Below are 14,291 nucleotides of genomic sequence, written 5' to 3' on the forward strand. Positions count from 1 at the left end.
TGCCAAATCCTTCCACCGCTGTCTAGAATAAAATGCCTTTTCTTGTCTGAGACTGATTAAGCTAATACAGAGCTATACAGGTATAATCAGTGCCTTTTACCTGCAAACTACCGATCACCAAATGACGGTTTCAATTTTGGGATGCCTTTGAAGCATCTAGTTCAATTTCTCTCCTGCCAGACAGCAGAGACTTCTTTTACAACTATGTTGCAAAATTAGATGCTTGGTCTATCGGACAACTTTATTATCGGGATTCTACAAGGACAGATACAGTCGATTTCCAGAATTTTTTACGTTCCAATGCATGGGAAAATGACAAACAAAGTTTAGTGTCAAAACATTGTTGGCATTTGAACATTCTCAAGATTATTCTCATCTTCAAACTTAAACGTTATGAATTCTTTGCCCTTCAGCTCAAAGTGTATCGCATGATTATTAAACTAATGCCCCATAAATAAATTCATCAAGGGTTGGGCTTGAAAGTTAACACTCGCCTTTTAGACTTCCCCATTGTAAGATGACAAATAAATCATTTTCCAGACTAAGACTAGCTGAGGAAACAACATTCCAAGTCACGAAAGGGGTATCCCTGCTTTAAACAAAATATCAGATATGTTCAATTCAAAATCTAAGCTAAAAGGCTAATCCATAAACGTTCGGCAATAACCCGAAAAGAATAATGATTTAAAGAACACAAGGCCTACAGATATGATGAGAAACTAAATACCGATTTACTTGATCTTGAGATTTGATGAGAAACTTCGATGAAAGTTTTTAAGCTTTATACATAAAAAGCAAATGAGCAATACTTGATATAGGTTTATCTCAGAAATCAACATTCTAAACATTTAGATGAACCAAACTTATGATTAGCGCATCTCTTCTTTTAAACAAAATATGTCAAATTCTAAATGTAAGCAAAAAAAAAAATTACATACTCTAAAGAGACAATAAAGTTTAATGCCTTGGTGTACACTGACATACAGATTAAATAAGAAATTAAGCAGCAATTCATAAACCTGAACTTTGATGATATGAAAAACGTATAAATAAAGCAAATGAGCAATTCTTCACAGCGTAAGCATCATAGAATATGTAAATGCACTACAACAATGGCATGTCAATAAAGGCCACCAATCCAATTTATGAGCAAGAAGAAATGGAATGTATTGTTAATTGCAACCTATTACATTGTACCAGTTCCTGCATATTCTAAACGAATTTCTCCTTTTAGTTCGAAAGGATTCTTTTGCCTTTCATTTGCTTTCAACCATCATAAAATTAGGTATACCAGAGGCAGGGTTACAAATATAAGCATTCAAAGAGGCAGAACAACCCTGACAGCGCAAGATCAGTAAGCATAGTTACACCACTACAAACTATAGTATATGGTGAATCACAAACATGCCCAGCAATTGTGGTTTAGTCCCACAATAATACTAGCAGAAAAGGCTGCAATAAGCACAACCTTAAAAACAAATTGCTTAAAAGTATTACAAGGATTTAATGATCGGAAGCACCTGATAGAACCAACTTATGAGTGTTGGGTTGAGGTCCCAAGCACGAGCATGTTTTTTGCTGTTTTGTCCTCTCCATAGTCACAGAGTTCCATATACATAACTAATGTTGGTGCAGAACTTAGTTCTTAAGGATACCATAACAAAGAGTGATCAGAAAAGAATCTTATATTGACAGAGACCAAACAAGAATTACAGATTAAAGAACTATAAAATGTCCTATTCAATCCAATGACATCCATAAAGCTGAAGTTCCTCCAATGAATTCATTAACTGGTAAATTACCTTGCAGCACTTACAACAGGTCAATAAACTGGAGCTAATGTCAAAATTCATTCTACAGGGTTAAGATTGTGGAGTATAATCAAAACCCACTCATTCATGCTTACCTTGGATTCATGCTTCCTAGATGGATCATGAACCATTACTTAACCATAGTTAAAACCCTGCACATATGCTTGTCAACTAAATAAAAGAAAGTCTAAGATGAAAGCAGTGGTGCCATGTGGGGCAGAAATCTGGATGAAGTGCTTTGCTCTCTGTAGGTTCCCACACATGCCCAACGACTACAGCAGATATTTCCAATTAACCAATTTTCTCACAAGCTAGTGGTTCAAACTTAATATGTAGTATGTACACTCATGTCTGGACTACAGCCCTGCTCGTAACATGAACTCTACATCCTGGCTGTCTGAGCACGCTTGCAAATAATACAGTATACCCAGTCTAGCCAACAGAGTGAAGTGATCAGGCATGTCAGTAACTATTGGCCCAGTTTAGTTGAGCACGTTGTGGCTGCTGATAAACCCCTGCTTGAGCACCAACAACTCAACAGCTCCCCCTAATGTTTGTGTTTGTTGAAGCAATGGATGTGCATTTGGAGCTGGCCCAGACTGCGTAGGATGATATAATCCAGCATATGTTGCGTGCCCACCCTGTGCATGCGTGAATGCCATGTGCTGCCCCTGAGGTGGTGGCAAGTTATAGTATGAATTTGCTTGCATTCCTGAAATATCTCTCGGTCCCTGAAACCATACTGTGGATCCTTCACCCTGCAAATTATTATATAATTCAATTACTAGTGCATACATATAAATTTTGTACAAAAATTAACACTTGAAAAAATCTTTAAAAGGGCAACGAATGCATACCTGTTGACCAGCAATGTATACATTATTTTCTTTATACTGAGATCCTCCAATATCATCACACCCCGATGCATTGCCTGCTGTCACAGCAGGACTTGCACTATATCCTGATGGAGCTGCTGTATAGCTACCATAACCCGCAGGAACGCCAATATGAGGAGAGTTCCCACTAGCAGTACCAGGCTTATACTGTGACAGTGAGTATTTTACAGCTGCAGGGGTTGGGGGATATGAACTGCCAGCAGCAGCAGCTGGGGGATATGAGCTGCCAGCAGCAGCAGGATATGAGCTGCCAGCAGGAAGCTGGGGAAAGCCACTATTGCCTACAATATTATGCATTGTTGGGGAAGGAAGAAAAAAAGGTGAAAAAATTTGATGATATGGGAAATAATTGGGAGGATAGTGTGAGATATGTACACCAGTTGGTTGACGAAACATGGGCATTGGCTGCTGAGGCATAGCTATTGTTGTCTGCACAATTCCAGCCGCCTGGGTTCCTAATGCTGTGGGACCTGCATTAGAGAGTACCAAGGAGTTCCCACTCTGAAGAATAAACAAAATTCCATGTTCAGCATAATTTTCATACTCTATTACTCGGATATCATACAGCAAAACCAGCAAGCAAAGGTTTGAAACAGTTACCTCCTGTGATGATGGCACACTTTGACCTGATAATATTGTAACATTTCCATTGTATTTGGTGGCAGCCGTAGATCCAAGAAATTGAGAGAAACGAGCATCTCCATCTGAACTGGGTCTGAAAAATGGAGTGTAGTAGCTTGTGGAAGGATCATAAGTCGGTTGCTACATCAAAATTAATAGGAGATATCATCAATGCACAAAAATCAAGGCCAGATTGTTTTCATAAACCAAATAATCATGTGAGACGTACCACAAAGGGAAGCCGAGAAACATCACGTAGCTGGGGCTCTGTATGTTCATAAGATGGGTACTGGCTATTGATAATCTGTGGCATCAAACTAATGCCTGAATAGTTTGGAGCGGTCTGAACAAGAGAATACTGAGGACCAGGCTGAACCACTACGTCTGGCTTGGAAGGATCTGGCTGTGAAACTATAGTCGAATTGGTGGAGACTGTCAAATCATTGGTGGGAGATAGATTGTCTACCGAGCTCACAGATGTCCGTTGATGATGAGGATAATCCTCATTTGAAGTAACTGGAGTAGTGTTTGATATGCTGCACATCGCATAAACTAACATATTTAGCCACTCAAAAATGTCAAAAACATACTACACAGTCAATAGAATGACATGGAAGGCAGAAACAGAATAAATGTTTGCAGCAAAGATGAAATTTAAAAGGAAAATCTCATAAACAGGAAATTTGAAAAGGACATCTTATAAACAAAATGAATATTTTCAGCTATCCAAACAAGGTAACCTTGAAGAAGGTTCTTCAACTGTTTCCTCTGGCATTTGCGACTCCTCGGATGTTGGAGTGGAACTCTTGTCACTGTCATCATCATTGCCATAGCTTGGACTGTAATTAGTTACAAAGTTTGCATCAAAATTTGCCTCAAAGCTTCCAAAACTAAGACCTGTACGTTCTGCCTCAGGAACTTGAAGATGATTCGGTATGATTACAAGCTGCTCGTCCCTAACATTCAACTCTTCCAGATTTTTCTGCAATTTGGAAGTTGTGTCTTCCAAAGTTGATTTTGCAGCTGGAGAAGGTGACCTGCTAACTTCAGACGTACTGTTGCTAACAGTGGATGTGCCAATTATTCCAGGACTAGGTACAGCATTTTGATTTGTTGGTTTTGGCTTCCATTCCTTGTTCGGTCCCACTGCTGCAAATCAACAAAACAGAATCTAAGCTACAGCACCAAAACAAAAACACAGTATTCCTTCCTTCAAGTATCAAAGACAAACAATATTTCATCTTATGTTAAAAGTTAAAAATCACTAGATTTTGTTAGTTGGGATGAGGAATATTTACATCCTAATGCCCCAGAAGTGCAAACATTTATAACCAAAAATAAATCAAATCGTCTGTCCAAAATCCTGTCTTAAACCACTCCAAGTCACATTAACACTCCTTTTTTAATTTTTCTTTGCAATTTCCAATAGACAAATATTGGTTGTCTTAAAATCAGTAACAATAAAATAATTAGTTGAGATGAGATACCCAGAAAAAATACAGTAACAGAGAAAGAAGACATCGTTAAAAGTTCATCTGTCTAGAATCATGCCTTGAATCCATTGAAAGAGCCACAATTAACAATTGTTTCGAAAGCAAAACCTTCTAAATCAAGCGCAGACAATAGAATGTGTGTCATCTAACCATTCAGAATCTTTCAAAAACTATTGTTTGATCTTTTTCAAATAAAAACTAAATTGTTAGCATGAGCCAACAACTCCTGTACTCCTTGTTTCACAGATTTTTGCCTTTCCAATTTTTTATTGTCAGGGAGACTGATAAATATGGATTAACAGCTTTAACACTTCTGCTGGAAGCAAACAAACCTTTCTGAGATCCAGTAAGTTGCTGAGGCCTTATGTTATAGTGATTAGCCATAACAGAAGATCTGCTCACAGAATATCCTGTTGGGGCTGAACTGGATACCTGAGGCTGCATTTCAGACAAGTGATCCCCATCTTTCATTTGAGACTTGCTCATAACACGCTCCTGGGAAAATGAATGTACAGTTGTTGAAGCCGAAATCTCATTTTCAGATACCTTCACTTCTGAATCAACTGCATCAGACATGTCAGATTGTGTTATTTGCATAGTATTTGAGAAGCTGGATGACGCAGGTTTGTTATCAACGGAACCAGTAGTCTGCTCAACAACTACCCGCTCAGCACCAACAGTCCCAACTTCACGTTTGATTGTACCAACTACACCTGAAACACGAGAATTTAATTTTGGCACCAGCACAGGATCTGACGATGATGAATAGACCCCAGAAACAGATGTCGGAGTCACAGAAGCAATATACTTCTGAGAAACAGCTACTGATTGTCCTTGCACTGTTACAGGAGTTGAAGCAGTTGTGCATGGGGGTTGAGTAGGTGATTGTTGCAGACTACTTGACTTCGAGACATCAGCCATCAAGTTTTGTCCAGTAGCAGGACTCCAGCTTCCTGCCTGGTTTTGTGGAGCATATGCATCTGCCGACAACCCATTGGTTATGACAGAGGTGCCACTCGAGGATGCTGGCAAAGTGCTGCAAGACAGAAAATTTAGTAAATAGGTTCGTCTACAGTGCAAAATAAAACTAACTAACTAACTAACTATATATATATATATATATATATATATATCAGAGAGAGAGACTTAAAGAAGCAATCTACCCAAAATTGCAGTGCTGAAAAAAGAGAGCTGACTGAAAAATGAGAAAAGCACACGTCCAAATGTCTACCACGTAAACAACTGTCTCAAAGATGAGAAAACAATGGAAGAACAGAGAGACATCCCACATACAACTTTGCTACAGATTTCTTAGAAATCACCAAAACTTCCAAATTTCTATTTCAAAGTATAAGTCTAAGAATACCCACCTTGCTCCTGTAGAATTTGTCTTAGATTGCACATTCTGTGAAGTTGTGGGGGGAGTGAAGGCAGAATTTGAGCTAGCCTTGTTTACAATTTGGTAGCCTCCATTCTCCCTTGCCATATTGGAGCCCCTACCACCACCTGCATCTGAAATACAAAGAATTGTATACATTCCATCTGGCAATGTTTTCTGTGAACACACAAGTATTCTATTTTTTTCCTTTAGTGTAAAATGAAATGAATCACATTTTGCTAGCAAAGATTCAACACCATAAATCTCACATTTAAAAACAACTCATACCATATGAGATATAGCGTGGAAGATAGTTTCCTCTGCCACCACCACGTCCACCCCGAACTTGATTAGCTGCTCTTGATCTAGTATCTCCAGAATCTCTGCTGTTTGCATTCTGCTGAAAACAGTATATGCAGCAACGTATGCTAGATGTCAATTTTGCAGTATTAAACGAAGAAACAATAGACCATGTTTATCACAGTTGCCAGCATCTATTTGTTTTCAGATGATGAGAATGTTCTTTGGTGCCACAGGTAGTTAAATTTTTTTTAAATTTGAAAACAAAAAAATGGAAAGTCCAGTTGATTCTTGGAAAGACATAAATAATTTATCAATGCATCAGGTCCACTGTGCGTTGTAATGTAAATTTATTCACTCAATTTCATACTCCAACAGAGTGTAATGTACAAAACATATAATAATATATACAGCATATAAATATGGTAATGTAAACCATATTAATCATTGCATCTATTGGAAGGGTTATGCACCATCCTGTACTAAATATGAACAACATCTTGTATCATGTCATTTATTCAGTATTTCAATTATCAGGAACGTATGGATGATACAACATAATCAGGTTGCTTACAAGTGGTATCAGAGCTTTGTTCAGTCCACTGACATGTGGCCATCTTTGTCTAGCCATTGGTTGGAAAAATAATTGGCCTATGGCCATACAATACATAAGAGAAACACTGCCCAGCAAATATCTGGGTGAATGTTAAGCTGAATACAAAACACAGGACTGTTGCTGCAAAGGGAGATTACTCTACCATGCAAACCCCATTTATGCCAGAGAAAAAGCAGATGAACATCAAACCAGTGAAGAGCCCTTGGAGACAAGTTGACAATAAATTTGTGGTTGCGGAAAATAGCAGCAGCAGTAGTTACACCCTTCATTCTTCACAAGTTTCACGCCTCTTCTGAATTGCTATCCTGGAGTGAACCAGTAAAGATAAAAAGCAACTACAAAGTTAAAAAATGTGGAAATAAACAATGCCACATTTGTGCTGCCTGAATCTTCCCAGCTGCTGCTCCTCTTCGGACTGGATCTTATGCCATTTCTCTATATTCATCCTCTGTCTACCAGGTATCACCTTTGTGGTTAAAATCAAAAAAAGACTGCCATCAATTGCAAAATAATATTTGAATGGCTGTGAATGAGATTCAAAAACGCCATGAACTATTGAGGAAAAAGTATTTGCCACCGTGTAAACTGTCCATCAAATCACAAGTTAAAGCTGTTGTTTTGAAAGTTTTGAAAGCCTTCATTAAGGTCACTACCAAGGTCATACCTGAAAAGAAGAAATATGTGAACACAGAGGCTCAATCTCGAAAGGAAACAAGTTTAACTCTAAAGGAAGAAAGTAGTAATGATTATATTGGAGATATAACATCAACTACCTCGTTCCTTCAGAAAAGATATTATCATTTGAATTGAAAATTGGTTTACTATTTATATAAAATATTGTAATTATTCATTTTACAAATTTCTTTAAGGAGAAGCTTTCAATTGATGGAATAAAACATTTCTCCAAATTTTCCATCACTCTTGGGTGGCTGGTGGTCAAGCAAATTGAGTGGCTACGAAACTACGAAAATTCTTTACCAAAAGAAAATCTTGAATACAAACACAATATTAAAATGAAAAATGGAAGAACAAGCAAACAAGAAGAATAAACTCAAAGAATAGTCCTAAGAATTTAGAAATAAAAAAAATCCAGTCTCTAACTGAAGAAATGTAATCAGTAGTCAAGGATCAAACAATAATTCAAACAAAACGTCACAATACAAAAGTAATCATGAATCGTATTAAAAACAAAGCACAACGAGAGAATCAATATAGACTAAAAAAGCAAAGACACGGACAAGAAATTTCACCCTGTAATCCATTTACAAGGAAGGAAAACCAGCATTCAGGCCAAGCAGGTCACTTGAGGCATTTTACAATGGAGTATACCAAGCCTTTAATAGGCTTCACCACACCCAAACCATGAACCCATATACCAACTACAATAAAACCATCATTTACCTACCCTTTAAACTTGGCTTGGTGTTTGGATAAACACCTACCCCACTAAAGTTTATTAAATGGGTATCCAGGAATACAACATGTCTCCCTTAATCATATCACCTAGGTCCATCTCTAGACCTAACACAAGTGAACCAACAAACCAGGGGCTTGCATGTATAAACCAGATCCTAAAGCCATATAGCCATTTACATGTGATTGACTGCAAAATTCTTAACTTGTATGCTGAAGCATATGATGCTTGAAACATCCACTTGTTTCATTTTCCAATACTTCTTCATTCTCTCTCTACAATGTATCATTGTGCCAATCACCATTCACTCTCAACGTAGTTCATAACCCCATGGCCTAGAAATGTAAACCACCATTGTTACTCCATAGTTGATTACATGCATTTTGTTTATTTATTTTTATTTCATTTCCCATGGTAACTCCACCATTACAATTGTTGCTATTGCCTCCTTTGCACTTACAAGTGCCGATAGCACTCTCCCTCTTCAAATATATCAAGCTTTGGTATCAAATGCTTTTAATATACACTAGTCCAACTACAACATGAATTTCCACAATCCACCAATTGTCCCCGTTCTAGCAAGTTAGACAAGGCTCGCAAGAAATTCTAACACCACTCTAATCCTCTTCTTTCTACACATTCAACGAAGATCCACCACATGTAATATGGCCCAATCCTCCCTACATTTTGAAGTGTTCTCCATGTGTTGCACACTTCATCCTTCGCTCACCCACATGGGCCTCCTCTCCCCCTCAATGGTCTACAGCCTCCCTTAGCTGACTACCAACACCAACACACTAAGAAGATATCCACCTGAAGACTGCCAATACAACATGAATAAGCTCTTCACGCTTCCACAACTGAGGAGGGATGAAACACTTATCCATGCCACTGTCGCTAAAACCATTGGCATACTCACATTTCGAAGCCAATCTTCTCAGCAAAAATAACATTCTACTCCATATGTGAACAACACTTTGATCCTCCATTATAAATAACAACACTTCGATCCTCCATTACAAATATGCATTGTCTCCTAGAGATATCTTTGGATCTGTAGCTCAATCACTTTCCATAGATTGTGAACCTCACCAAAACAAAAGCTTATCAGCAATCCTCTTAATAATCAAAACTTTGGTGTCTTTATCCAAGGCCACAAGGTTCACCAAACTACAAAGTTGGAAGTTGGAAACCCTCATTCTGCATTGAATTTCTCCATTTGATCCCCACACCTTTGTTACACCCCATGTGTCCACTTACATGCTGCTCAAACCTTGCAACTGCGACTCCATCACATTGCTAACCCAACAACAACAATCACAAATCCACTTGTTGGCACTTGGCACTAGGCAATTATGACTAGGCCACAGCAACTGAGTTGGTCATGTGACTTTTGGTTCCATGAGTCAATTTTGGGACAGGTCAAAGGTCAATGCTAGGGATGGGCCAGCAAGTGGTTTAAAGAGTTCGTAACTTTTAAAATTATTACAAATTAGATGTAGGTCGAGTGGTTGGGAAAAATGTTGTCATCCTCCCCACCCAAATTCAATTCCGCATGTGACATGTTGAGCTCATAACGAGTATGTCCTTGTAATGGCTTCAAGCCTTGTTAGTTAAGAGTCCCTCAAGGATCAAAAAAATGTATATTCCTCATATGGAATATAAAGATGTTTCTTCAAAGGGAAAATAGTTACATAAAAATATAATCATATAATTATATATTTATGTTACTTTGCTGTATGTTATCTTTTATTTTAAAGTTTACACACACACACGCACGAACCTCATTCAAAATTTTGAATTCAAATCAAATCAAATAATTGCCAAATCCAATTTTGAACACAAAATGTGTGACATAACCAGTGTTGCAAACATCACAATTTTATAGCGAAATCATGAGTTTTTGGCTTATTCGATGTCTACCGATTTTTACCAATATTTTAGTGGTATCTAAGTTCTACCAATATTTTCTTGATTTTATGATTTTGGTTTTCCAGACCCTTGCCGATTTTATTCCAATGCTGGTGTTTGCAACATTGGACATAACCTTTATCCCCATATCTCCCACTCTTAGACCAATCTCACAAGTCAATCCACCTCTATCTTGGATTTGATACCATATTAAAAACTAAGCAAATTGAGAGAAGTAAAATAACCACAAAGAAACAAACTCATGGGCAAGAAACCCTAGAAACCCTTTACAAGGAAAACCAATTTCAAAGATATCTTTATTTTCCTTGACCAGTCTAACCACTTAAGGTATTTTGCAATAGAGTATGCCTAGCCTTTAAATTGGCTTCACCGCACTAATAACATGGACAAATACCATGGGCCCATATACTACCTATGGTAATAACCCATCATTCACTACCCTTGAGAGAGTCAAGGTCAACTTAACAAATCACAACAATAGTATGAATGAAACAAGAAGATTACAAGGAAAAATAGTAGAATATCATCAAGAAGAAAGAAGAGAGAAACAAATTACGCGTCCTAAAAATCAGAATCAAATGATTAAAAAGAGGAAATACTCTGGTTCAAAATTCAAAGTGTGAAAATACTCGTGTTCAAAATTCAAAGTGTGATCTATGATTGTGATTGAATTTGAAGATCAATTTATTGTTCCTAATGAAATATTATAGATTCATAAATCATTTAAAGCAATTGTTGGACATATGACTACAGAACATGAAAGTAAAGATGAATGTCATTAATTTGACCCTAAGATAAACAAAATTGTCCTCGAGACAAACCTGTATGAATGAAACAAGAAGATTACAAGGAAAAATAGTAGAATATCATCAAGAAGAAAGAAGAGAGAAACAAATTACGCGTCCTAAAAATCAGAATCAAATGATTAAAAAGAGGAAATACTCTGGTTCAAAATTCAAAGTGTGAAAATACTCGTGTTCAAAATTCAAAGTGTGATCTATGATTGTGATTGAATTTGAAGATCAATTTATTGTTCCTAATGAAATATTATAGATTCATAAATCATTTAAAGCAATTGTTGGACATATGACTACAGAACATGAAAGTAAAGATGAATGTCATTAATTTGACCCTAAGATAAACAAAATTGTCCTCGAGACAAACCTTAATATCATCCTAATCACAAAAGTCATTACCTTAATAAGACAATCTATTGGCATCTAAATAGGCACCAATTTACATACATTTCAAAGTATCCGAGTTTTGTTCCAAACCTTATCAACAACAACATACACAGTTACGTTGCAAGTTGCAACAAGATCCATTCAAAAGCTTTCTCAACAAATAATTCCAATAAAAGTAGATCTTGGTTGGATCCATGCACCTACAATGTACAAGTACAATTCCAAGTTTCAACTGTTTTCCCGTCTTGCTTCCTTGTATGCTTTAAGGCTGAAGCATCTCCAAAAGAGAGAAAATTGTAATACACCGAAAGCATAATCATATTATGCCATTATGTAAACATTATCTATGGTGTCTTTTGGAAGAATTATGCCCCTTCACCTACACGTACATATATAAATACACTATCTTGTACTGTATCCATTATCTCTCATCAATTATTTAGCATTTCTGTATTTGTCTCTTGAATGTATGGATGAAATAATCATTAATGCAAGCATGCCGCTTACAGAGGATGATACTACAATAATTTTTCGATGATAAAGCTTTCATTCAAGCTAACATTGTTGGATATATGTTTTTAGCCAATATGTTTGCAATATAATGGTTAGTATTGAATGCATCTCTGAAATAGTCAAACTTCTGAGGCCCCGAAATTTTAATTGACTTGCGATTATGACAATGTTCTATTTTTCAAGAAATATTACAAATGCCTACTTATCGATGATCATAGATTTTAATATCATTAGCTACCATTTAAAGGCAAATCACTGACAATGCATTTGATTTACGCAAGGGGCAAAGTGAATTTCTTCAGAAATATATATGCTTCAAAAACTGTAAATTTTTTAATGAAAGGGAGCTCACCTCTTTACGCTTGTCTCGCTTCCTCTTGACTTCGTGAAAAGGATCTGCATTATAAACAACATATTAAGTCTCAACTTTTAATGACAAATAGAAACATCAACATCACTGAATAACTATTTCTTCAAGTGATAGACCTGAATAACAGGAAAAACAACAAAATTCCCATCAAACTAGCGGATAACATAACTTTCAAACTCTTACAAAAAGTAACCAAAATGCGATTAACTTCTCAATGCTCACGGTAATTTTTACACAACCACACAAACACATGTATAGATTTATAAGGCCTGTAAAATGTTTGCGCAAATTGGAACTTATGCACAAGCATCTTTCAAATCCACTAAAGAATTGACAAACGAACTGTCAAAATTTCAAGAGTTGAAAGATTTCAAGTAGTAAGGCTTAGTAAAGTCACTAGTCACGTGGGGAAACATTGGGAAACAAATCCATCAGTTTAATAGTTGTGCGCCAAGTCTTTGCCCGTATACTGTCACCAGTTGAACTGTCCTGGGGTCAGTGATGGAGCAGGGGAAAGCAATTGCCGGACCTTTCCGACTCTGATCCAGATCATGATCCGAAAAGAATTCGTAATTCCAGGCTAAACTCAAATACCACTGACATCGTATGAGTGACTCCCTCGAACAAGCTGTCCCAACAGTTTCTCTGCTGCAAAACCTAAAACCCCTCAACTTTTGCTGATCGTTTTTTTAAATATAAAATCCCGAACACACTTGTGCTTTCTATTCTTATTACAGAAGCCGGCTCCACCACAACCCAGAAACCTAAAATATGGGCACTACAATAAACCCTATTTTTCACATAGTTTGGGTTTTGTCTTGGGTTTCATGGTGAGATAATGAGGAATTATGGTGCAAAAAATTCAACCAAAACCCAAATACTGAAAACAAACAGAAACCAAACCTACAGGGCCTACCTTGATAGAGCAGCCGTTGGGCCGTCTCATTGGGATCCATATTGCATTCCTTTAGCATTGCGTATATCTCCTCATCCGAGTGATTCCCTGCTATTTCCTTTATATCTTGTATGATTTTTCGAACACTGGCCGGAATCGAAACCGCGCCACCGGTTCTCACGGCGCCACTCATTTTCGCTGTGCTCCTATAATAACGCCCTCTCTTCCCAGGCAACCCACCCTTCCAAGGGTTTTTTTCCGAACCCAAAATGCTGCAGAGGACACTTGAGCAGAAGATTTGTCTGGAACTAGGAAGCCAAACCCACCATCAGTTAATATACAAGATTCCAAGATTTTCACCCTCCCTCTCTTCCACTGCACAGACGGAGGCACAAAGTCTAATCCCACGAAGGCACAAAACCGAGCTCAGCCAATTAAAGAGAGAATAAAGAGAAGAATGAATGAATAATACCTAGATCTTCGTTTTTTTTTTATTTTTATTTGTATTCCCTTCGTCTTCTCTCTCTGCCAAATTTATATCTCTGCTAAATCAACTAGCAGAGATGTCGCCCTTCTCTTCATTTTACCAAAATCTGATTTTCTCGATGGTAAGGTAACCTGGCCTCGTGTTTCTTTTGATATTATTATCATACAAAGGGTTACTTGCAACCAATGTGCCCAGTCACACACACTTATTTATATATTTTATTTAATTATAAGTGCAATGTTTGGTTTTTTCTGAGTTTCATAGAGCTTTTTTTTTTCTTCTTTTTGGGTTTTATCATGTTAATTTATATTTTTTTAAAGGTTCATCATTGTGGTATATCATGGCGTATAAATTGTAATCATAGAATAACATCATTTATTT

At 37.1% G+C, this 14,291-nt stretch overlaps 1 protein-coding gene across 1 annotated transcript; it reads right to left on the bottom strand.

The window, feature by feature from the left end:
- Positions 1–1,667: 1,667 nt before the first annotated feature.
- Positions 1,668–14,089, bottom strand: LOC149205821 (uncharacterized). The gene is given in 11 exon segments (XM_089395173.1): positions 1,668–2,344; positions 2,347–2,569; positions 2,669–3,208; positions 3,308–3,469; positions 3,558–3,864; positions 4,069–4,477; positions 5,154–5,857; positions 6,192–6,333; positions 6,488–6,596; positions 12,511–12,554; positions 13,445–14,089. Coding segments are annotated over 11 exon segments (2,883 nt in total). The 5' UTR covers positions 13,617–14,089; the 3' UTR covers positions 1,668–2,273.
- Between the last annotated feature and the right edge of the window lie 202 nt (positions 14,090–14,291).

The sequence above is a fragment of the Pinus tabuliformis genome, chromosome 1_2, assembly GCF_031772625.1.
Source record: "Pinus tabuliformis cultivar Carrire ecotype Pingquan chromosome 1_2, CPIR1, whole genome shotgun sequence".
Classification (NCBI taxonomy): Eukaryota; Viridiplantae; Streptophyta; class Pinopsida; order Pinales; family Pinaceae; genus Pinus; species Pinus tabuliformis.